Source organism: Coregonus clupeaformis, chromosome 18 (assembly GCF_020615455.1).
Source record: "Coregonus clupeaformis isolate EN_2021a chromosome 18, ASM2061545v1, whole genome shotgun sequence".
Taxonomy (NCBI): domain Eukaryota; kingdom Metazoa; phylum Chordata; class Actinopteri; order Salmoniformes; family Salmonidae; genus Coregonus; species Coregonus clupeaformis.
In genome coordinates, this window is record NC_059209.1 from 41,409,719 (window position 1) to 41,436,144 (window position 26,426).

Consider the following 26,426-nt stretch of genomic DNA (forward strand, 5'->3'; position numbering starts at 1 on the left):
ACACACACACACACACACACACACACACACACACACACACACACACACACACACACACACACACACACACACACACACACACACACACGTGCACACACACGGTTTCCATGTTTCCATACACCCATTGGGCACTCACATTATATGTTTCCACTCAAGAATGGTGCTGGAATGTATAGCGGCCGTTTTACGGGCTCCTGACCAACTCTGCTATTTTGTGTGTTTTTGCGCTGTTCTTAACTATATTTTTTACACAATATTTCCGCCATCGTTTCCTATGACCGAAAAGAGCTTCTGGACTTCAGAACAGCGATTACTAACCTCGATTTGGATGAAGATTTCTACTTCAAGGGTCGGCGGCGCAGGAAATACTGCTCACCCCGGACAAGGCCCTAATCCCCGACACTCTGAAGAGAAAGAGACGGAGATATAGAGGCTGACGTTCAGGCACCCTGATGAAACTACGGCGGAGAGTAAATAAACCGCCTCTACCCGGTGTTCTATAAGCAAAGTAACAACCACTGGAGAACAAACTGGGCGAGCTCCGTTCCAGACTATCCTGAAGAACTGTAATATCCTATGTTTCTAGGAAACTTTGCTGAAGAAGGACATGGATAATATACAACTAGCTGGTTTTTCTATGCATCGGCAGGACAGAACGGCAGCGTCGGGGAAGCTCAAGGGGGGTGCTGGTATGTGTCTCTTTGTTAACAACAACTGGTGCGCGATCTCTAATATTAAGGAAGTCTCAAGGTTCTGCTCACCTGATTTAGAACACCTCATGACAAGCAGGAGACCATACTATTTACCAAGCAAGTTTTCATCTATTTATTTTGTAGCTTTGTATTTATCATCACAAATCGATGCTGGCACTAAGACCGCACTCAATGAGCTGTATAGCAAACAAGAAAATACTCATCCAGAGGAGGCATTTCTAGTGGCCGGTGATTTTAATGCAGGAAAACTAAAATCCGTCTTACCTAATTTCTACTCCACACACAGAGACGCATACAAAGCTCCCTCACCTTCCATTTCGCAAATCTGACCATAACTCTATCCTCCTGATTCCTGCTTAAAAGCAAAAACTCAAAAAGGAAGTACCAGTGACGCGCTCAGTACGGAAGTGGTCCAATGAAGCGGAACTACAGGACTGTTTCTCTAGCACAGACTGGAATATGTTCCGGGATTCATCCGATAACATTGAGGAGTTTACCACATCAGTCACTGGCTTCATTAATAAGTGCATCGATGACGTCGTTCCCACAGTGACCGTACATACATACCCCAACCAGAAGCCATGGATTACAGGCAACATCCGCACTGCGCTAAAGGCTAGAGCTGCCGCTTTCAAGGAGCGAGATGCTAACCCAGACGATTATAAGAAATCCCGCTACGCCCTTTGACGAACCAACAGCTGGTGCGCAAAGCATCAATACAAGACTTAGATCGAATCCTACTACACCGGCTCTGATGCTTGTCTAATGTGGCAGGGCTTGCAAACTATCACGGATTACAAAGGGAAACCCAGGCGTGAGCTGCCCAGTGACGCGAGCCTACCCCTGCTTTTCCGGATGACTGTGTGATCTCACGCTCCGTAGCCGATGTGAGTAAGACCTTTAAAGAGGTTAACATTCACAACGCAGCAGGGCCAGACTGATTACCAGGATGCGTACTCAGAGCATGCACTGATCAGCTGGCAAGTGTTTTCACAGACATTTTCAATCCCTGTGCTGTGCCCAAGAATGCCAAGGTAACCTGTCTAAATGATTATCGCCCCGTAGCACTCACATCTGTAGCCATGAAATGCTTTGAAAGGCTGGTCATGGCTCATATCAACACCATCATCCCAGACACCCTGGACCCACTCCAATTCGCATTCTGCCCCAACAGATCCACAGATGACGCAATCTCTATTGCACTCCACACTGCCCTTTCCCACTTGGGCAAAAGGAACACTTATGTGAGTGCTGTTCATTGACTACAGCTCAGCTCCAAGCTCATCACTAAGCTAAGGACCCTGGGACTGAACACTTCCCTCTGCAACTGGATCCTTGACTTCTTGACGGGCCGCCCCCAGTTGGTGAGGGTAGGCAACAACACATCTGCCACGCTGACCTTCAACACAGGGGCCCCTCAGAGGTGTGTGCTTAGTCCCCTCCTGTACTCCATGTTCACCCACGACTGCGTGGCCGCGCACGACTCCAACACCATCATTAAGTTTGCCGATGACACAACGGTGGTAGGCCTGATCACCGACGATGATGAGACAGCGTATAGGGAGGAGCTCAGAGACCTGGCAGTGTGGTGCCAGGACAACAACCTCTCCCTCAACATCAGCAAGAAAAAGGAGCTGATCGTGGACTACAGGAAACAGAGGGTTGAGAGCTTCAAGTTGTCAAGGCTCTATCGTGGTCCAAAAACACCAACACAGTCATGAAGAGGGCACGACAATGCCTTTTCCCCCTCAGGAGACTGAAAAGATTTGTCATGGGCCCTCAGATCCTCAAAAAGTTATACAGCTGCACCATTGAGAGCATCTTGACTGGTTGCATCACTGCTTGGTATGGCAACTGCTTGGCATCCGACTGCAAGGCGCTACAAAGGGTAGTGCCATCCAGGACCTCTATACCAGGTGGTGTCAGAGGAAGGCCTTAAAATTGTCAAAGACTCCAGCCACCCAAGTCATAGACTGTTCTCTCTGCTACCGCACGGCAAGCAGTACCGATGCACCAAGTCTGGAAGCAACAGGACCCTGAACAGCTTCTACCCCCAAGCCATAAGACTGCTAAATAGTTAGTCTAGGTAGCTATTCGTTAACTATTTAACTATCTGCCTTGACCCTTTTTGCACTAACTGTTTTGACTCATCACACACGCTTCTGCTACTGTTTACTATCTGTCACTTTATTCCTAGTTATATGTACTGTATATATCTACCTCAAATACCTCATACCCCTGCATATTGACTCGGTACTGGTACCCCTTGTATATAGCCAAGTTATCGTTACTCATTGTGAATCTATTATTTCGTGTTTAACTTTTCTATTATTTCTCTATTTTCTTTCTCTCTGCATTGTTGGGAAGGGCCCGTAAGTAAGCATTTCACTGTTAGTCCACACATGTTGTTTACAAAGAATGAAAGAACATTTTATTTTATTTGACACAGACACACACACACTCATGGTTTCCATACCATTGGGCACTCACATTCCAAGTCTCCACTCATTCTGTTGGAATTCAATGAAGAAAACAGAGTAGCTAAGTTAACATGCTAAGGCTGAAAACAGATTCCTCTCCATTCAAACACCAAATTCTTCTCTTTTGAAAGACCTTATTTCCTAACCACTGTGAACTGACTGAGACATGCCCTGCTATGACAAGAAGCTTGTGTGTTTACCCAACAATAGCCTTTCTTTCTTTCTTTCTTTCTTCAGTTCTTTCTGTTCAAACCAATGTGGATGAAGCAGGTTCATTCAACCGTTAGGGGCTTTGAGTCTAAGGACCCATCCCAAAATAGCACTCTATTCCCTATGTAGTGCACTACTGAGAGAGAGAGAGAGAGAGAGAGAGAGAGAGAGAGAGAGAGAGAGAGAGAGAGAGAGAGAGAGAGAGAGAGAGAGAGAGAGAGAGAGAGAGAGAGAGCGAGAGAGCGAGAGAGCGAGAGAGAGAGAGAGAGAGAGAGAGAGAGAGAGAGAGAGAGAGAGAGAGCTCTTCCTGCCTGGAATGCAGAGGTAGTAGCAGCTTTGTCAGAGAGAGTGAATAATTATCCTGTGGTATTCAGCCAGGCCCACAGCACCAGGCCCGGACATGCAGGTTTCTCTGTGTAGCAGAGACTCACAGAGATAAAAGGCTTGTGAGGGGACCACATGAAAGGCATCGTGGCCCTCGAGGTCAAATTCCCCCAAGAGGGTTTCCAATTGCAGCTGCCCAATCAGTACAGACAAGGCCGAGGGGTAGGGAGGAGTTAGAGAGAGTTTAATGTCCTACTGGTGAAATTAGGAGAGAGGGAGGGTTATGAAGTTAATGTTTTTGACCTCTTTGTCTCCCTGTTTACATGATCTATCTACTAACTTTATGGCTTTTATAATCAAAAGGCTTTAATGCTGAGTTAAACGTGTTGGTTTTTGATAATGGAGAAGCACTTTATTGAAGTTCCATTTGACATCAAGAGTGGATGAGAATATCTCTTCTATACACGTTCAGTTTGTTCTTTAGTTCATGTACCTTGGTTGAACTGAGGTAGCAACAGTATACTTTAATTTATCGCGAGGTATCTAGTGTATATACTTTACGTACAGCATAACTGTATTATTAAATTGACATCAATGCTAGCAGTGTTAGCCCTTTGAGAGCCTGGTCTATATTGACTCTCTTGCAGGGGAAAAAATAACACAAGCCGAGGTAGAGATGTTAAATTGCCGTACGCTATACTTTAATCAGAGAGAGCATATTTCACTTGGAAACATGACGACAGGGGAAGAAATAGAAAAGTGAATATCTCTGGTATTTCCCCTGGGCTTTCTAAATGACAGACTGGGGCAGGGAGGGAGCAGACTACAGAGGGCCTCAGTCCAATGGAGGAGTCCCACTAGAGAGACTAGAGAGAGTACAGAGGGCAGGGAGGGAGCAGACTACAGAGGGCCTCAGTCCAATGGAGGAGTCCCACTAGAGAGACTAGAGAGAGTACGGAGGGCAGGGAGGGACGGAGGCTGAAAAATAAACTGACTAGATGAGTTTATTAGTCACAAGCACAGATGTAATTGCAGGGTACAGTGAAATTCTTAAGCTCTGAGCTCCAACACTGCAGGTCAAAAAGAGAAGTGAATGAAACAATAATATAAATAATAATATATACAACTGTAACAATTGGGGGTGAGGGCAGGGTAAATGTCTGTTGTGGGGGGGCGGGGGGAGAACAGGCCGTGGCTCGGGTGGCTGAGGTCTTTGATGATCTTCCTGGCCTGTCCTGGAGGGCAGGCAGTGTGCACCCAATGGTTCGTTAGGCTGAGTGAACCACCCTCTGTAGAGACTTGCTGTCAGCGGCGGTGGAGTTGCCGTACCAGGCTGTGATGCAGCCTGACAATATGCTCTCGATGGTGCTCCTGTAGAACACTGTGAAGGCCCTCGGGGACAGGCCAAATTTCTTCAGCCTCCTGAGGTTGAAGAGTCGCTGTTGTGCATTCTTCACTACGGTGTCCATGTGGTTAGACCATTTCAGCTTCTCTGAGATGTGTACGCAGAGGAACTTGACGTTTTTGAACGTCTCCACGGCGGCCCCATTGATGAAGATGACTTCCTCCTGAAGTCCACAATCATCTCCTTTGTTTTGCTGACGTTGAGGGAGAGGTTGTTTACCTGGCACCACACCATCAGAGTGCCTACCTCCTCCCTGTAGCATCGTTGTTGGTGATCAGGCCTACTAGTGTCGTGTCGTCAGCGAACTTGATGATGGAGTTGGGACTACGTGAGCCCATGCAGTCGTGGGTATACAGGGAGTACAGGAGGGGACTGAGGACACACCCTTGTGGGGCCCCGTGTTGAGGTTTAGTGTGGAGGAGGTCATGTTGTCTACCTTCAGCAACTGGGGACGGCCCGTCAGGAAGTCCAGGACTCAGTTGCATAGGCCCACGGATGGCAGACTAGAGAGAGAGAAGTGGAGGAGGCAGTCTGTGTCCAATACGGCCAGATACAGAACATACAATTCATTGACTTCTTTCCTGCCCTCCCTCCCTCCCACCCTCCCTCGCTCCCTCCCTCCCTCCCTCCCTCCCTCCTCCATTTCTCCCTCCATCCCGCTGCAGAGGATGACCACATTTTCCACGTCTCTCTCTCCATCCTACAGGAGATTAAATGAGAGACTGTGTTGATGATGATAAGCATACAGTTGTTATTCATCGTTGACGTGAAGGTTGATATGGTGCGGGCCAGATTTGGAAGCAGGCCTTGTGTGTGTGTGTGTGTGTGTTCTCCTATCCTAATGTGTGTATGTGTTGTCCTGTATACATGTCCTAATGTGTGTATGTGTTGTCCTGTATACATGTCCTAATGTGTGTATCTGTTGTCCTGTATACATGTCCTAATGTGTGTATGTGTTTTCCTGTATACATGTCCTAATGTGTGTATGTGTTGTCCTGTATACATGTCCAAATGTGTGTATGTGTTGTCCTGTATACATGTCCTAATGTGTGTATGTGTTGTCCTGTATACATGTCCTAATGTGTGTATGTGTTGTCCTGTATACATGTCATAATGTGTGTATGTGTTGTCCTGTATACATGTCCTAATGTGTGTATGTGTTGTCCCGTATACATGTCCTAATGTGTGTATGTGTTGTCCTGTATACATGTCCTAATGTGTGTATGTGTTGTCCTGTATACATGTCCTAATGTGTGTATGTGTTGTCCCGTATACATGTCCTAATGTGTGTATGTGTTGTCCTGTATACATGTCCTAATGTGTGTATGTGTTGTCCTGTATACATGTCCTAATGTGTGTATGTGTTGTCCTGTATACATGTCCTAATGTGTGTATGTGTTGTCCTGTATACATGTCCTAATGTGTGTATGTGTTGTCCTGTATACATGTCCTAATGTGTGTATGTGTTGTCCTGTAAACATGTCCTAATGTGTGTATGTGTTGTCCTGTAAACATGTCCTAATGTGTGTGTGTCTTCTCCTCTCCTGCAGCTGAACAAGTTAGCGGAGGACCCTCTGAAGAGGCCGGTGGTTTATGTGAAGGGGGCCGACGCTGTTAAGCTGATGAACATAGTCAACAAGCAGAAAGTGGCCCGCGCCAGGATCCAGCACAGACCACCAAGGGTAAAAATAAAATAGAAATATAGATGTTTTATTTTCACATACACCGGATAGGTGCAGTGAAATGTGTTGTTTTACAGGGTCAGCCGTAGTAGTAGGGCGCCCCTGGAGTAAAATCAAAATATGTTTTACTTGTTCGGCCTGGGTATTTGAACCAGTGAACTTTCGGTTACTGGACCAACGCTCTAACATCTAGGCTACCTGCCGCCACAAGAGCACTACATCAAGCCAAACCAAAGCAGAACCACTTGGAAGAGTGTGTGTGTGTGTGTGTGTGTGTGTGTGTGTGTGTGTGTGTGTGTGTGTGTGTGTGTGTGTGTGTGTGTGTGTGTGTGTGTGTGTGTGTGTGTGCGTGCGTGCGTGCGTGCGTGCGTGCGTGCGTGCGTGTGTGTGCGCGCGCACACGTGCACAATTGCAAGTGAATACAGAAGCCAACTTTCAGTGATCATTCCATCACCTGCAGTGTTTGGAACATTAACATACCTAAAGCTCCACCCAAATTAATTAATTTAAGACGATGTAAAAATGTAAATATTGATTCTTTCATTGACTACTTTCTCTCACATTTTGAGCACTTCTATCCCCAACAAATATTCTGGGTGATATTTTAGTCAATCAAAAGGCTGTTTTACATGGGAATCAGCATAACTGTTTGGGACCTTTAATATATACAGGGACATTTAAGTTGATACATTTAAAAAGCAATTGGTACCAATGCAGTTGTCTTCTGTTTGGGAGTGACAGACAATTTAGTGATTCATACATTGTGCAATAATGGCATCCAAAAATGAATCTGCAAAGATTGTTATAAATTATCTAATTTGCAAAGTAAGGTCTTGGTTGTGTTTTCATAGATGATGTCGCCATAGTCTAGGATAGGAAGCAGCAGTTGGGTTTCTAAGGTCTTTCTAATGGATACAGTAAAACAATTCTTAGATCTGTATAGTAACCCAAGCTTATAGTTAATTGTTTTTCTAATATAATCAATATGCTTTCCAAAAGATCATTCAGAATCTTTGTTCCATCAATTGCATGAATTTAGAAATTGCCAGCTGTGGAGTTTATTCTTTGTTGTGTACCAAACAGCATGATATAGGACTTTGTTTGATTTAAAACCAAATTATTTGCTAGAAACCATTTTTTGTAAAGTGTTAAAATCATCTTGGAGAGTTGCTTGTATCTGCAATATATGTGAACATCATGAGGTTGGAGTAAGACCTTTCAGATACAAAGGCCCAACTGAAAGGAATCATTTACGGATAGAAATCAGGGCATTCAAATCACACAGTTCTAACTGTTTGTGTTTTTAACTAATAGAAACATCACCATGTGAAGGTATTTGTAAGTATGTGGGTATACACCGAGTATACCAAACATTAGGACCCCCCCGCCCCCCATTTTCCCCTCAGAACAGCCTCAATTCGTCGGAACATGGAATCTACAAGGTTCAATAGGGATGCATTCCATAGGGATGCTGGCCCATGTTGACTCCAATGCTTCCCACAGTTGTGCCAAGTTGGCTGGATGTCCTTTGGGTGATGGTGTCACGCCCTGACTCAGGGGACACTTAAATGTTGAGTCAGGGTGTGTATATTCTTTGTTGTGCGTTTTCTATGTTTATTATCTAGTATGTGTATTTCTATGTTGGCCGGTGTGGTTCCCAATCAGAGGCGGCTGTCGCTCGTTGTCTCTGATTGGGGACAATACTTAGGCAGCCTATTGGCACCGTGTGAGGTATGTTGTGTGTTCTACCTTGGACTTCACGTTTCGTTTCGTTTATTGTTTTGTTGGGTGTTTATTTGGTTTAATAAACATGTATGTATATCACGCTGCGCCTTGGTCTGACCCGGCCTTCAACGAACGTGACAGAAGATCCCACCAAACGAGGACCAAGCAGCGTGTCCAGGCGGAGCGGATGGCCATGTCACAGGTGGCCAATTTGTGGTCATGGGAGGAGATATTTGCGGGGAAAGGACCATGGGCTAAGTTAGATGCCCAGGCAGGAGAGGAGCAACGGCAACACGGAGGAGGCCGGTCGATGAGGAAGCCCGAGAAGCAGCCCCAATAACATTTTGGGGGGGGCACACGGGTTGGTTGGCGGAGCCTAGGGTTAGAGCAGAGCCAACTCCTCGTACTCACGCGAAGAGGTACGTACTGTGTCGCCAGTACGCCGGCACAGTCCTGTACGTCTGTGCTTGCACCACGCACGTGCCGTGCGAAGATGGGCATCCAGCCAGGACGGGGTGTGCCGGCTCAACGCTCCTGGTCTCCAGTACGCCTCCTCGGTCCCGCATATCCTGCGCCAGTTCTACAAACTGTATCGCCAGTGCGCGTGCACAGCCCAGTGCGTCCTGTGCCAGCACCCCGCACGTGTAGTGCGAAAGTGGGCAGCCAGCCAGGACAGGTTGTGCCAGCTCTCCGCTCTAGACCTCCAGTCCGCCTCCACAGCCCGGCCCGGCCTGTTCCTGCTCCTCGCACCAAGCCAGTGGTGCGCGTCGCCGGCCCGGCCTGTTCCTGCTTCTCGCACCAAGCCAGTGGTGCGCGTCGCCAGCCCGGCCCGGCCTGTTCCTGCTCCTCGCACCAAGCCAGTGGTGCGCGTCGCCAGCCCAGCCTGGCCTGTTCCTGCTCCTCGCACCAAGCCAGCGGTGCGCGTCGCCAGCCCGGCCCGGCCTGTTCCTGCTCCTCGCACCAAGCCAGTGGTGCGCGTCGCCAGTCCGGCCCGGCCTGTTCCTGCTCCTCGCACCAAGCCAGTGGTGCGTTTGTCCAGTCCGGCACGGCCCGTGCCCGTTCCACCGGTGCCTGGTCCGGCACCGGTCAGCTGCTCCACTCCGGAGCCAGAGCAGTCCGCTCCACCGGTGCCTGATCCAGTGCCGGTCAGCTGTTCCACTCTGGAGCCAGAGCAGTCCGCTCCACCGGTGCCTGATCCAGCTCCGGTCAGCTGCTCCACTCCGGAGCCAGAGCAGTCCGCTCCACCGGTGACTGATCCAGCTCCGGTCACCTGCGCCACTCCGGAGCCAGAGCAGTCCGCTCCACCGGGGTCCAGTCCAGCTCCGGTCAGCGGCTCCACTCCGGAGCCAGAGCAGTCTGCTCCACCGTTGCCTGATCCAGCTCCTGTCAGCGGCTCCACTCCGGAGCCAGAGCAGTCCGCTCCACCGGTGACTGATCCAGCTCCGGTCAGCTGCGCCACTCCGGAGCCAGAGCAGTCCGCTCCACCGGGGTCCAGTCCAGCTCCGGTCAGCGGCTCCACTCCGGAGCCAGAACAGTCTGCTCCACCGGTGCCTGATCCAGCTCCAGTCAGCGGCTCCACTCCGGAGCCAGAGCAGTCCGCTCCACCGGTGCCAAGTCCAGCTCCGGTCAGCGGCTCCAGTCCAGACCATGATGTCAGCCCCTCTCCAGGTACGGGGTCTCCCACACCAGGGTCCAGACAGGGCCTGCCGTATCGTGGGAGGAAGGAGAGGGGAAGTAGCGCGCCGAGGTCCAGACCAGACCAGGGACGCAACAGGGAGGCGGAGAGTGAGAGGTCGTCACGCCCCGAGCCGGATCCGCCTCCGAGGCAGAATGCCCACCCGGCCCCTACCCTGTTATGTTTATGTTGTGCGGTCGGAGTCCGCACCTTTGGGGGGGGGGGGTACTGTCACGCCCTGACTCAGGGGACGCTTAAATGTTGAGTCAGGGTGTGTATATTATTTGTTGTGCGTTTTCAATGTTTATTATCTAGTATGTGTATTTCTATGTTGGCCGGTGTGGTTCCCAATCAGAGGCAGCTGTCGCTCGTTGTCTCTGATTGGGGACCATACTTAGGCAGCCTATTGGCACTGTCTAGTTGTGGGATCTTGTTCCGTGTGAGGTATGTTGTGTGTTCTACCTTGGACGTTTCGTTTCGTTGATTGTTAATTTGGTTTAATAAACATGTACGTATATCACGCTGCGCCTTGGTCTGACCCGTCATTGAACGAACGTGACAGGTGGACCATTCTTGATACACACGGGAAACTGTTGAGCGTGAAAAACCCAGCTGCGTTGCAGTTCTTGACACACTCAAACCGGTGCGCTTGACACCTACTACCATACCCTGTTCAAAGGCACTTAAATATTTTGTCTTGCTCAGTCACCCTCTGAATGGCACACATACAGTGGGGAAAAAAGTATTTAGTCAGCCACCAATTGTGCAAGTTCTCCCACTTAAAAAGATGAGAGAGGCCTGTAATTTTCATCATAGGTACACGTCAACTATGACAGACAAATTGAGAAAAAAAATCCAGAAAATCACTGTAACACCCTGGCTCTGGGACTCTATATGTTGAGCCAGGGTGTGTTCTTTCTATGTGTTATATTTCTATGTTGGGAGTTCTAGTTGTGTTTATTTCTATGTTGGCTAGAGTGACTCCCAATCAGAGGCAACGAGTGTCAGCTGGGGCTGGTTGTCTCTGATTGGGAGCCATATTTAAACTGTCTGTTTTCCCTTTGTGGTTGTGGGTTCTTGTTCCGTGTTGGTCTATGTTACCTAGGACGTTACGAGTCGTTTGTTGTTTTTGTTTACTGTCCGTGTTTATCGCTAATGATAAATAAACATGTTCGTTCATCACGCTGCGCCTTGGTCCTCCTCTCTTGACGACGATCGTGACAGAAGAACCCACCATACAAGGACCAAGCAGCGTGTCCAGGAGCAGGCAGACTGGACATGGGAGGAAGCGCCGGGAGAGGAGATGGAGAGGCTGGCGATGGCCCAGGTGGGCAAATCGTGGTCCTGGGAGGACATGCTCGGGGGCAAAGGGCCATGGGCTAGGATTAAGGCCCTGGCGAGAGAGGAGCAGCGGCGTCAGCAGTGTCATCGTCGGACGGACGAGAGGCAACCCCAAACATTTTTTAGGGGGGGGCACACGGCATGGGCGGCTGGGCAGCAGGAGGCTGCCACAGGGCGATTTGGAGAGGAGGCCACCGGGTTTTGGGGCCAGAAGGCAGGTTGGCGGAGCCTGGATGGAGAGCAGAGCCAACTCCCCGTACTCAGGCATGGCAGCATGAGACTGGGCAGGTTCCGCGGTATGCGGAGCTGCGCACTGTGCCACGAGTGGTCCGGCATAGTCCGGTACGTCCTGTCTGCGAGCACCCCGCACGTGTTGTGCGAAGGTGGGCATGCAGCCAGGACGGAGTGTGCCGGCTCAGCGCTCGTGGCCTCCAGTGCCTCTCCTCGGTCCCGGATATCCTGCGCCAGTGTCACGTGCTGTTATGCCAGTACGGGTACACAGCCCTGTACGTCCTGTGCTGATGCCTCACACAGAGTGTGTGAAGGTAGGCATTCAGCCAGGACGGGTTGTGGCAGCTCTTCACTCCAGGTCTCCTATCCGTCTCCACAGCCCGGTCCGGCCTGTCCCTGCTCCACGCACCAAGCCTACGGTGTGCGTCGCCAGCCCGGTCCGGCGTGTCCCTGCTCCACGCACCAAGCCTACGGTGTGCGTCGCCAGCCCGGTCCGGCGTGTCCCTGCTCCTCGCACCAAGCCTACGGTGTGCGTCGCCAGTCCGGTCCGGCCTGTCCCTGCTCCTCGCACCAAGCCTACGGTGTGCGTCGCCAGCCCGGTCCGGCCTGTCCCTGCTCCTCGTACCAAGCCTACGGTGTGCGTCGCCAGCCCGGTCCGGCCTGTCCCTGCTCCTCGCACCAAGCCTACGGTGTGCGTCGCCAGCCCGGTCCGGCCTGTCCCTGCTCCTCGCACCAAGCCTACGGTGTGCGTCGCCAGCCCGGTCCGGCCTGTCCCTGCTCCTCGCACCAAGCCTACGGTGTGCGTCGCCAGCCCGGTCCGGCCTGTCCCTGCTCCACGCACCAGGCCAGGGGTGCGCATCGTCAGCCCGGTCCGGCCCGTTGCTGCTCCACGCACCAAGCCAGGGGTGCGCATCGTCAGCCCGGTCCGGCCCGTTCCTACCCACGCACCAAGCCAGGGGGCGCGATCGTCAGCCCGGTCCGGCCCGTTCCTACTCACGCACAAGCCAGGGGTGCGCATCGTCAGCCCGGTCCGGCCCGTTCCTACTCCACGCACCAAGCCAGGGGTGCGCATCGTCAGCCCGGTCCGGCCCGTTCCTACTCCACGCACCAAGCCAGGGGTGCGCGTCGTCAGTCCCGCACAACCCGTGCCTGGGTCACCGGTCACCTGCTCCACTACGGAGCTGAAGCTAACCGCTCCTGCTAAGTCCAGTTCAGCTCCAGCCAGCGGGGCCAGACCGGACCAGGGGCGCTATGGGGGGTTTATTGGAGGGTGGTGGGCAAGACCGGAGCCAGAACCGCCGCCGAGGAGGAATGCCCACCCAGCCCTCCCCTGTTTTGCTCTAGTTGAGGCGCGGTCGCAGTCCGTGCCTTTAGGGGGGGGTACTGTAACACCCTGGCTCTGGGACTCTATATGTTGAGCCAGGGTGTGTTCTTTCTATGTGTTATATTTCTATGTTGGGAGTTCTAGTTGTGTTTATTTCTATGTTGGCTAGAGTGACTCCCAATCAGAGGCAACGAGTGTCAGCTGGGGCTGGTTGTCTCTGATTGGGAGCCATATTTAAACTGTCTGTTTTCCCTTTGTGGTTGTGGGTTCTTGTTCCGTGTTGGTCTATGTTACCTAGGACGTTACGAGTCGTTTGTTGTTTTTGTTTACTGTCCGTGTTTATCGCTAATGATAAATAAACATGTTCGTTCATCACGCTGCGCCTTGGTCCTCCTCTCTTGACGACGATCGTGACAATCACATTGTAGGATTTTTAATGAATTTATTTGCAAATTATGGTGGAAAATAAGTATTTGGTCACCTACAAACAAGCAAGATTTCTGGCTCTCACAGACCTGTAACTTCTTCTTTAAGAGGCTCCTCTGTCCTCCACTCGTTACCTGTATTAATGGCACCTGTTTGGACTTGTTATCAGTATAAAAGACACCTGTCCACAACCTCAAACAGTCACACTCCAAACTCCACTATGGCCAAGACCAAAGAGCTGTCAAAGGACACCAGAAACAAAATTGTAGACCTGCACCAGGCTGGGAAGACTGAATCTGCAATAGGTAAGCAGCTTGGTTTGAAGAAATCAACTGTGGGAGCAATTATTAGGAAATGGAAGACATACAAGACCACTGATAATCTCCCTCGATCTGGGGCTCCACGCAAGATCTCACCCCGTGGGGTCAAAATGATCACAAGAACGGTGAGCAAAAATCCCAGAACCACACGGGGGGACCTAGTGAATGACCTGCAGAGAGCTGGGACCAAAGTAACAAAGCCTACCATCAGTAACACACTACGCCGCCAGGGACTCAAATCCTGTAGTGCCAGACGTGTCCCCCTGCTTAAGCCAGTACATGTCCAGGCCCGTCTGAAGTTTGCTAGAGTGCATTTGGATGATCCAGAAGAGGATTGGGAGAATGTCAGATGTAACCAAAATATAACTTTTTGGTAAAAACTCAACTCGTCGTGTTTGGAGGACAAAGAATGCTGAGTTGCATCCAAAGAACACCATACCTACTGTGAAGCATGGGGGTGGAAACATCATGCTTTGGGGCTGTTTTTCTACAAAGGGACCAGGACGACTGATCCGTGTAAAGGAAAGAATGAATGGGGCCATGTATCGTGAGATTTTGAGTGAAAACCTCCTTCCATCAGCAAGGGCATTGAAGATGAAACGTGGCTGGGTCTTTCAGCATGACAATGATCCCAAACACACCGCCCGGGCAACGAAGGAGTGGCTTCGTAAGAAGCATTTCAAGGTCCTGGAGTGGCCTAGCCAGTCTCCAGATCTCAACCCCATAGAAGATCTTTGGAGGGAGTTGAAAGTCTGTGTTGCCCAGCAACAGCCCCAAAACATCACTGCTCTAGAGGAGATCTGCATGGAGGAATGGGCCAAAATACCAGCAACAGTGTGTGAAAACCTTGTGAAGACTTACAGAAAACGTTTGACCTGTGTCATTGCCAACAAAGGGTATATAACAAAGTATTGAGAAACTTTTGTTATTGACCAAATACTTATTTTCCACCATAATTTGCAAATAAATTCATTAAAAATCCTACAATGTGATTTTCTGGATTTTTTTTTCTCATTTTGTCTGTCATAGTTGACATGTACCTATGATGAAAATTACAGGCCTCTCATCTTTTTAAGTGGGAGAACTTGCACAATTGGTGGCTGACTAAATACTTTTTTTTCCCCACTGTACACAATCCATGTCTCAATTGTCTCAAGGTTTAACAATCCTTCTTTAACCTGTCTCCTCCCCTTCATCTACACTGATTGAAGTGGATTTAACAAGTGACATCAATAAGGGATCATAGCTTTCACCTGGATTCACATGGTCAGCCTGTCATGGAAAGAGCAGGTGTTCTTAATGTTTTGTACACTCAGTGTATATTATAGGTACTTCATTTTATTAGTTGTATTAGTAGTTGTAGCAGTAGTTTTTATTAGTTGTATTAGTAGTTGTATCAGTAGTTTGAATTAGTAGTTGTAGCAGTAGTTTTAGTAGTTGTAGCAGTAGTTTTTATTAGTTGTATTAGTAGTTGTAGCAGTAGTTTTATTAGTTGTAGGCGTATTAGTAGTTGTACAAAACGTTCTTATGCTGTTAAAGTACTTAAAATATATATACATACAGTGGGGAGAACAAGTATTTGATACACTGCCGATTTTGCAGGTTTTCCTACTTACAAAGCATGTAGAGGTCTGTAATATTTATCATAGGTACACTTCAACTGTGAGAGACGGAATCTAAAACAAAAACAAGGCTGGGATGGGCTACAGGACAATAGGCAAGCAGCTTGGTGAGAAGGCAACAACTGTTGGCGCAATTATTAGAAAATAGAAGAAGTTCAAGATGATGATCAATCACCCTCGGTCTGGGGCTCCATGCAAGATCTCACCTCGTGGGGCATCAATGATCATGAGGAAGGTGAGGGATCAGCCCAGAACTACACGGCAGGACCGGGTCAATGACCTGAAGAGAGCTGGGACCACAGTCTCAAAGAAAACCATTAGTAACACACTACGCCGTCATGGATTAAAATCATGCAGTGCACGCAAGGTCCCCCTGCTCAAGCCAGCGCATGTCCAGGCCCGTCTGAAGTTTGCCAATGACCATCTGTATGATCCAGAGGAGGAATGGGAGAAGGTCATGTGGTCTGATGAGACAAAAATAGAGCTTTTTGGTCTAAACTCCACTCGCCGTGTTTGGAGGAAGAAGAAGGATGAGTACAACCCCAAGAACACCATCCCAACCGTGAAGCATTGAGGTGGAAACATCATTCTTTGGGGATGCTTTTCTGCAAAGGGGACAGGACGACTGCACCGTATTGAGGGGAGGATGGATGGGGCCATGTATCGCGAGATCTTGGTCAACAACCTCCTTCCCTCAGTAAGAGCATTGAAGATGGGTCGTGGCTGGGTCTTCCAGCATGACAACGACCTGAAACACACAGCCAGGGCAACTAAGGAGTGGCTCCGTAAGAAGCATCTCAAGGTCCTGGAGTGGCCTAGCCAGTCTCCAGACCTGAACCCAATAGAACATCTTTGAAGGGAGCTGATAGTCCGTATTGCCCAGCGACAGCCCCGAAACCTGAAGGATCTGGAGAAGGTCTGTATGGAGGAGTGGGCCAAAATCCCTGCTGCAGTGTGTGCAAACCTGGTCAAGACCTACAGGAAACGTATGATCTCTGTAATTGCAAACAAAGGTTTCTGTACTAAATATTAAGTTCTGCTTTTCTGATGTATCAAATACTTATGTCATGCAATAAAATGCAAATTAATTACTTTAAAATCATACAATGTGATTTTCTGGATTCCATCTCTCACAGTTGAAGTGTACCTATGATAAAAATTACAGACCTCTACATGCTTTGTAAGTAGGAAAACCTGCAAAATCGGCAGTGTATCAAATACTTGTTCTCCCCACTGTATATTATTATTATTATTATTAAGTATTGTTTGTTTATTTTTGTTGATTTGGACACCCTTGAAAACAAGATGGTGCATCTCAAGAGATGTAATAAAATAAATATGGAGTACACAGTGAACAGGTTAACCTCTTGACATTGCAGCAACAATAGGAGAGTCATTAAGTGAATAGAAGAGTACTAAGAAATAAATGCTCAATGAATAAGAAATAGGATACATTTTTGGCACAAATATAATACAAGGGGACACTGAAATGAATTGAAGTAGGATTGCTATGTGCTGGGCAATTGGCCAATAATAAATAGACATTGTGCAGTAATTTGAATAGGAGTCAAGTAGCAGAAGTCGTGTGTGTGTGATGTCTTCCTTTGGCTGTATAGATCTAATTTAACAAAGTCTCTCCCCTGTGTGTCCCTCCCTGCAGCAGCCTACAGAGTACTTTGACATGGGGATCTTCCTGGCCTTCTTTATAGTGGTGTCTCTGGTCTGCCTCATACTGCTCATCAAGATCAAACTAAAACAGAGGAGGAGCCAGGTGAGGACACACACACACACACACACACACACACACACACACACACACACACACACACACACACACACACATAAATGCTTAGGCTCACAGTAGATGCTATGAATCAGGATTAACATCTCATTAATGAATGAAGAGCAGCACAGTAGCACTAACCCTGAGGACAGGTGAAATCCTGCCAGTGTGTGTGTGTGTGTGTGCACGTGTTTCTGTTCACGAGTGTGTGTTCCTGATGAGCCATGATGCTGAAGAGCCATGCCAACTTCTTTGTAGCGTTGATTAAAATAGCAGACGTTACAAAACCTATTTCTAGCTGAGTTAACACACACAGAGTTGACACGGGCATGCTGAGGACACACTGAACTGAACAGAGTGCTGTCTGTGTCTATGTAGTGTTCATACACAATGTTTCCTATATCATTTAACAAGACGGGCTGCTCCACCTACATTCTGCTCCGCTTTTCTCTGATCCACTCCCTATATGCACCTGTATATCAGTGGTGGCTGGTGCCACTTTAAATTGGAGGACAGGCTCATAGTTATGCTTGGACCAGAATGAAGGGAATGGTGTCAAACAATGGTTTCCAATACATGTAATAGTTTCCAATACAATACAGCTATTATTATAAGCCGTCCTCCACTCACCAGCCACCAACTCTCTGTCCTCCCCTCCCCAGCCACCAACTCTCTGTCCTCCCTTCCCCAGCCACCAACTCTCTGTCCTCCCCTCCCCTCCCCAGCCACCAACTCTCTGTCCTCCCTTCCCCAGCCACCAACTCTCTGTCCTCCCCTCCCCTTCCCAGCCACCAACTCTCTGTCCTCCCCTCCCCAGCCACCAACTCTCTGTCCTCCCCTCCCCTCCCCAGCCACCAACTCTCTGTCCTCCCCTCCCCAGCCACCAACTCTCTGTCCTCCCCTCCCCTCCCCAGCCACCAACTCTCTGTCCTCCCCTCCCCAGCCACCAACTCTCTGTCCTCCCCTCCCCAGCCACCAACTCTCTGTCCTCCCCTACCCTCCCCAGCCACCAACTCTCTGTCCTCCCCTCCCCAGCCACCAACTCTCTGTCCTCCCTTCCCCAGCCACCAACTCTCTGTCCTCCCCTCCCCTCCCCAGCCACCAACTCTCTGTCGTCCTCTCCCCAGCCACCAACTCTCTGTCCTCCCCTCCCCTCCCCAGCCACCAACTCTCTGTCCTCCCCTCCCCAGCCACCAACTCTCTGTCCTCCCCCTCCCCTCCCCAGCCACCAACTCTCTGTCCTCCCCTCCCCTCCCCCAGCCACCAACTCTCTGTCCTCCCCTCCCTCCCCAGCCACCAACTCTCTGTCCTCCCTTCCCCAGCCACCAACTCTCTGTCCTCCCCTCCCCTCCCCAGCCACCAACTCTCTGTCCTCCCCTCCCCTCCCCAGCCACCAACTCTCTGTCCTCCCCTCCCCTCCCCAGCCACCAACTCTCTGTCCTCCCCTCCCCTCCCCAGCCACCAACTCTCTGTCCTCCCCTCCCCTCCCCAGCCACCAACTCTCTGTCCTCCCCTCCCCTCCCCAGCCACCAACTCTCTGTCCTCCCCTCCCCTCCCCAGCCACCAACTCTCTGTCGTCCTCTCCCCAACCACAAAGCTCTGTCTTCCCCTCCCCAGCAACACTGCATACCTGTGTATCACCCCCAGTCTAACCCTCCGTCCCCCCTCTCCTCTCTCCTCCACCTCTACAGAGTTCTATGAATAGGATGGCCATCCAGGCCCTGGAGAAGATGGAGACCAGGAAGTTCAAGGCCAAGGTCAAGGGTCAGCGTGAGAGCAGCTGCGGAGCGTCTGATTCGCTGAGCAGTAGCTCCACCTCCGACTGTGCAATCTGTCTGGAGAAGTACATAGACGGAGAGGTACTAGACAGAACACACACACACACTGAATACTGTTCAGAAAAAGTTGTGAGAGTCTTTGTCATGTCAGAAAGGGGTGAGCTTCAGGAACAGAAAGCATGGTCAGAGACGTATGGTCAGAAACTGATTTTGGTTTCTGAAGTCTGTAGAAATACTACAAAAAATTGACCAAATACTTATTTTCCACCATAATTTGCAAATAAATTCATTAAAAATCCTACAATGTGATTTTCTGGATTTTTTTCTCTCATTTTGTCTGTCATAGTTGACGTGTACCTATGATGAAAATTACAGGCCTCTCTCCTCTTTTTAAGTGGGAGAACTTGCACAATTGGTGGCTGACTAAATACTTTTTTTCCCCACTGTATGTATTCTATACCCTAATCGTGAAAACTCACTGTGTAAATATGGATTCTGGACACTAATCATTAAGAGTCACAGTAGAAATATGTATCCTAATCTTGGACCTTTGTAGGTTTACTGTAACAGCATTGCTCATCACTGGCCAGCCTCAGGGCTGACAGGGGACCCAGTCAGCCAGTCAGTCTGTCTTTATGTGGTTATGTGGTCATGTGGTTAAAAACACACAACACACAACAACAGGACAGCAGAGAGGAAGTAGTGATATAGAAGGCTGAATGGCATCAAAGGGGTTGGAGCAGTAACGTAAGCAACAAAAGATGTCTGGAATAGAGGAGGAGAAGAGGAGTCATGCCAGGGGGAGGGAGGGAGGGGAGGGAGGGAGGGAGGGAGGGAGGGAGGGAGGGAGGGAGGGAGGGAGGGAGGGAGGGAGGGAGGTGTTCAGTATTGCTGTACATTTATTATGTGATGAGGGTGAAGAAGAGAAACCTTCTTGCTGCTCTGCTGCCAGCTGTTGTCCGTTCACCCATCAAACACCAATCATGTCCTTAGATATTGTAAGCCTTTACTAACCTTAACTCTCCTCCTCTCCCCCTGTTCCTCTCCTCCTCTCCCCCTATTCCCCTGTTTCTTTCCTCCTCTCCCCCATTCCTCTCCCCCTCTCCCCATTCCTCTCCCCCTGTTCCACTCCCTCTTCTCCTCTCCCTCTGTTCCCCTCTCTTCTGCTTCCCCTCGCTCTCTCTTCCCCTCTCCTCTCTCCTGCTCCCCTCCTCCTCTCCGTCCCCGTCTACAGGAGCTGCGGGTCATCCCCTGTGCCCACAGGTTCCATATGAAGTGTGTGGATCCTTGGCTCCTCCAGCACCACACCTGTCCTCACTGCAGACACAACATCATTGGTGAGTTGGTACACACTCGCTACATCCCAAATGGCACCCTATTCCCTATGAACCCTGGTCAAAAGTAGTGCTCTATATAGAGAACAGGGTGCCATTTGGGACACACTGTTGTCAGTATGAGGCCTGTAGCTATCTGATAGGAGTTTTCCAGCCTGCAAATATTTCACTTTTGTCAGACTATACAACCCAGTAAAACAGAAAAAGAGACTAATCGATTAATTTAATCAACGTAAAATACCCTTTTCATGAAACTGTAACAAAGCTAACTTTTCAAATACTTTTATTTGACTCCAAACTCTCTCCCTCTCTTACACTCATATTCTTTTCTCAGAGCAAAAGAAGGGGAACCCCGGCCCTGTCTGCATGGACCCAGGCAACCCCGTCTACAGCCGGCAGCAGAGGGTAGTCCTGCCTGTCCACTACCCTGGCAGGGTGCACCGTTCTGGGCAGGTGACTGCCTACCCCACCCGCATCTCCATGGACCACCATGGTAACCCCATCACAGTGCTCACAGTGGACCAGCACGCAGACCCCCAGGGCCTGTACCCTCCCCAGTCTGCCCACGCCGGGGCCTTCCTCCGGGGCTACCATCCCCACCCAACCCTGCACCTGGACCACTCTCTCAACCCCCACCACTGTGGCCTGGAGCACCAGCGCCTGGGCCTCAACCCCCCTGCCTACCCCCAGTACCAGCAGCCCGGGCCCAACCACGGCGCCTTCAAGAGGCCCAAGTTCCACGGACGTAGCTTCTCGCGTGCCGCCTGCTACTCGCAGTACGAGACCATGTACCAACACTACTACTTCCAGGGCCTGACCTTCCCCCAGCAGGGTGAGGGGACCCAGAGGGCAGCAGGCATAGGGGGGGTGTCTGGGGGCACCGGGCCCCACAAGGGCCACCACAGCAGGGCCTTCCAGGGGGGGCTGCTCTACCCCACGGTGGTCCACATGGCCCCAGCCACCAGCTCCAGGATGGGTGAGGCAGGGAGCGGTGCCTCGGGCCTGGGCTGTTACCATGGCCACCGCTCGGTGTGCAGTGGTTACCTGGCCGACTGCCCGGGCAGCGACAGCAGCAGCAGCAGCTCTGGCCAGTGCCACTGTTCCTCCAGTGACTCTATGCTGGACTGTACAGAGATCAGTAACCAGGGGGTGTATGGCTCCTGTTCCACTTTCCGCAGCTCCCTGAGCTCTGACTACGACCCATACGTCTACCGCAGTAAGAGCCCCTGTAGGGGGTCGCAAGGGGAGCCAGGGGCCACCTCTGCAGGGGCCTCCACCGCCTGCCCCTCCACAGCCGAGGACTCCCTAACCCCAGCTCCCTCGGGGGGCCAAGACGGTTACAGCATGCAGCCACAGCCTCCTCCTGGAGCCTCAGGGTTCGGTGTGGGGGACCAGCTCTCCATCTGCAGTCTGGAGCCCAACTACAGCAGCCACTCATCACTGGAACAACCCAGGGACGCCAGCACCACTAGCACTACCTCAGCCAGGCCTCTAGAGGGAGCCACCACCGCGGTGGACCTGGCGAAGGGAGGGCAGACAGAGGAGGAGACAGGGGGGGAGCATGGCCTGGGTGGAGCAGGTGCGTGTAGCTGCTGTTTCGAGGTGCTCCCTCCCAACATGGAGGGCAAAGGTCAGCAGGGATATCAGAGGCAGGACTCAGACTGGGCGGGGCCAATGGCCTCCTCGGGGCGTGGCTGTCACAGGGGGGCAGAGCAGAACTTTTACCATCCTGGGGAGCACCTGTTGGCTCCTTCAGAGCAGGTGAGCTATGAGGGCCTGCCCTGTTGCTTCTACAAGGAGATGAAGGTCCACCGGGCCACAGGGGGGTGCTATAATGAGGACTATGCCGTGAATGTGCAGTATGCGCACCACGCTGCTGACTCAGACGCCTGCTGTGGCGAGCTCAGCCAGAGAATACCCATAATCCACCAGGACACAGACTGTGAGCTGGGCTTGGGAGCGGAGACTCTGTATCAGAGCAGCCTACTGCCAGCCAGCCTCACCTTGGGGCAGGGGGGCGAGGGGTGGACTGGGGGGCGGGTGGAGCCTGGTGAGGGAGGGTACTTCACCTCAGGACAGTTCAGAGGTCAAGCGTACCCCACCCAGGAGGAAGAGACCAGGGCCCTGTTCCACCCCCAGAACTCCACTACCCACGATGCATCGGGAAACAGTAAAGCTACAGACAATGGTCTGGGGGTATGAGGGGGTGTGGAGCCCAGAAACAGGGACTCAAACAAACAGCCTCTTTGGTACCTAACCGGTCGGTTGGTCAAGAAACCCTCAGTTGCCTTGCTAGTTTTAAGCCTTGCTCGCTCGCTGAACTCTGAATATCATCCTAGATGGTGATGGTGTAGATTTCTACTGAAATTAAATGATGGCCTGCCTGCCTGGTGTATCCAGACATATCCAGTTCGTTCCTCAGCATCAACCCAGCTCAACCCACGCCCCGCCTCACCAGCAGACTCTACAGGCTCAGCTAGATAGAGAATCAGGCTACAACACATGGGTGGAAGTTCACAGTGGTTGGTTGGAACAGTGGATGGCTTGACAGTGCCACAACACGTAGGCCAGCCCTTACAGTACCATCAGTGCCAGACAGGGTCAGTCCGGATCATGAGACCCATATGGAGAGAAACTAACTGTGTTAGCAGGGCCCAGATTGTGAGATATTTTTTCTTCTGATTTGGTGAGTTTTTTTTTTTTTTTTTTTTCTATAATCACACAAATGCCTGTGTGTACATGCATATGTTCTTAATGTACCAGTCTATTGTACTTTACTGTTCTTATGACATAACGTTGCCTATACAGCTTGGACAACAAGCTTCAACAAACCTCCAAACTCAGATGAAAGGTTATGGAAGAATACCAAAACATAAACATATTTTATTTTTTAGGGGGTTGGGTGAGGGGACGGTGTCCTTGCTAGTTAGTCACAGTCACACACTGTTTCATTGAGCTAAGCTATATTAACTAGACTACAGTTCTGTCTCTTGGGATACTCAATGGGGCGCAATATTCTAGAACAATGCAGATAGAATGTTGACTCAGTTCTCTGTTCTACATAATAGAGAGTCTGTTCTATATACAATACATTTCTATCTGCAATGTTCAGAACATTGTGCCTTTTAGACATGCACCTGACCAACACCAAGCCTTAGGCCACTGAGACATCTTTACTATCTTGGGCTCTGTGTCACCTTTTGGTTAAATAGAGGTCCACATAGTAACAGGGTCCTAGAAATACATTTGGAAATCTTCAAAAGGATTGGATTTATACCAGTTTTAGTCACTACTTGTAAGTTAGAAGCTCTTTTAATTTTTATATATTTTACTCATCTAGCCTCCTCCTCAACACTTAAGCTATAATATACTGTGGATGGTTGTATAAAGCTGTTGTGTGTCAAAAAAGTCCAAAGGGGGGGAAAATCATTCACAAGGGATCCCTTTTATACTGTGGCTGTGGTTACACAGCGCCGTTACACAAAAAACAACATGTCTGATTAATTTTTTAATTTGATTAAATCATACAGTACACATCATGCTCTCAAACAATATCGACTTTGTTCATTCATGCCTTCTCACTGTTGATTTTACAAACTGTTTTTACTGTTTCTATGAAATGTACCCGTTCTCTTCACAGAGGCAATCGTTTTGAAATAACAATATTTATAGGATAACCCAGAGCCGTAATCAATGAAAGATATTGAGAATCTAATCTTGCCTTTGCATAAAGATATGTACTACAAATATAACATTTTGGGTTACCCAAGTCACTATTTAATTGTTTTGTTTTATTATTTGTAGCACTTAAGAAGATTGTATTAAAAGAAAATGTGTACACAAAATTAATATTTTTTTAAAGAATATAATTATTTTCTCCATCATTACCAATTTACAAATGTTTAAAAAAGGCTAGAAATCAATCTGTGTATTTCTGCATCTGTATAGCAGCACATTTAATAAATGGAAATATGTTCTCTGAATATTTATTTACTAATATATTTATCTTCAAGCCATGTCTTATGTTGCGAGTGTATGAAAGTTTTGGAGTTATTTGGTTGCTGTTTTTGATAAAATCGCTAAATACATGGTAATTGCACACAAAATGATTCAATATTCTCTGACCAAAAATTGATTTTAAAAAATGTATTACCATACAACTGTGTAATTAAAGTGTACAAAGATCTGTAAAATATACAGTTTTATTCAAGTAAATCACATTGTGGTGTTTTTTTTCCCCCAAACCTTTTCATCTTCATTCAGGGAAATCCACAACAGTACAGTGTTGATTAGAAGTGATATCTTAAATCTGGTACAGGCCTACATCTCTTTTGGATAGAAAACTTTGGGAGGAAAGCATATATACGGAATATTTTAAACCACACAACTTAATCATAGTCTTTGACTGGCCTGGAGTTAACTGAGAGAGACAGGATATTACTTATATTTTGAAGACTACTCCGAAGCTATGCCACAAAAGTGCACCTTGGTCAAAAGTAGTAGACTATATAGGGAATAGGGTGCGATTTGGGACGCATCCTGACTGTCGTCTTCTTGCCCAGAACTTGGAACACTGCTTCTGATCTGTCTCCACCTAGTGGGCGGGAAACAACATGCTAAAGAGAACCATATTCAAAACTAAGAGTGAATCTCAATTGTTTATCCTTGATTCCTGTCCTCCTCAAAATGCATCGGAGGAGAGGATCCAAGGTGCATTGACGGACAATATCCATGTTTTTTGAGATGAGCGCGACTGAGGAGCGAGGACGCAAGTAATCAAGGAAATACAATTAAGATTCACCCCAAGACGAGAACACTGGGGTGTAATCACTAGGAACCAAACGGAAGCAAAAGGAACGAAACTGGGAGGGACCTACCTGAATTTGTCCAATAGAAACTCTAGTTTTCTTGCAAAACGTTTTCCGTTTGGAGTAAACTGTTTTCGTCGCAAAAAATATTTTTGGACTAATGATTATACCCCTGCTCCGGGGTGAAGTTCCCCCTGGGTACAGATCTAGGATCAGCTTCCCCTCCCCCAAGCCTAACCTTAACCATTTGTGGGGGAAATGCAAAACTGACCCAAGATCAGCATTTAGGGGCAACTTCACTGTTTCACACTACTCCAAGAATACTCCAGGATTGTTGTCACCACCAGGGAGCAGTCAAAGCATTGAGGTACGCGTTCAACTTTTATCTGTCACATGCCGTCAAGTTGTAGGCTTTACTGTGAACCGCTTACTAGCCCTTCCCAACGATGCAGAGTTAAAAAATAAGTACAATTACAATAATAGCACAGGAGGGATAAAATACACAAGAATGGAGCTATATACAGGAAGTACCAGTACCAGATGAATGTGGAGCTATAAACAGGAAGTACCAGTTCCAGATCAATGTATAACTAATACAGGGAATACCAGTACCAGATCAATGTGGGAGCTATATACAGGAAGTAGCAGTACCAGATCAATGTGCAGGGTCACACTAGGGACAGTGTGTGGTGAATTATATGTCTTTAGTCATTTGAGGAAGTGGACATGTCGGTTATAACACAATAATATGCTAGTCATGATTATAGGCTGGTAAAAGTAAGAGAGAGCTGAATTTCCTCCTTTTTTATCCACAGTGTTGCATCAGACAATGATTCTGCATTAGAACGGTTAAGTCCAGCATCATTATCTGATCAGATGGATGCTTAAAAGGAGAACTGTTTGGAACAACTAATTGTAATGTCATTCTTCAATGCAATATCATTTTCTTGTGTTTCTTGGACCCCAATCAAAATGCTGTGCAGTAATATGATATACTGCACAAGTACCATATCAACATGCCTGTATGTGGCATGACATATTACTTAAGTCATGGTTTGAGTATCATGCTTTTTGAAAATCTACATTCAAATACATCCTGCAGATATGCTATGTGTGCATGTGAAACCCCACTGCCACAGGGGTTTGTCTCATAGGTTTACCCATGCCTGATATTTTCAGTACTAGACCCTCAACACCTCTAGAGCCCCCACCTCAACACCTCTAGAACCTCAACACCTCTAGAAC

At 48.9% G+C, this 26,426-nt stretch overlaps 1 protein-coding gene across 1 annotated transcript in view; it reads left to right on the plus strand.

The window, feature by feature from the left end:
* LOC121530792 (E3 ubiquitin-protein ligase znrf3-like) overlaps positions 1-24,551 on the plus strand; it is a 140,155-nt gene extending 115,604 nt beyond the window's left edge. Inside the window, exons 4-8 of the mRNA XM_041836028.2 lie at positions 6,683-6,814; positions 17,139-17,249; positions 18,953-19,120; positions 20,274-20,376; positions 20,708-24,551. Of these exons, the coding sequence (XP_041691962.1) occupies positions 6,683-6,814; positions 17,139-17,249; positions 18,953-19,120; positions 20,274-20,376; positions 20,708-22,575 (2,382 nt within the window). The 3' untranslated portion in view covers positions 22,576-24,551. The remainder of the gene's footprint in view (positions 1-6,682; positions 6,815-17,138; positions 17,250-18,952; positions 19,121-20,273; positions 20,377-20,707) is intronic.
* The last annotated feature ends 1,875 nt before the right edge of the window (positions 24,552-26,426 follow it).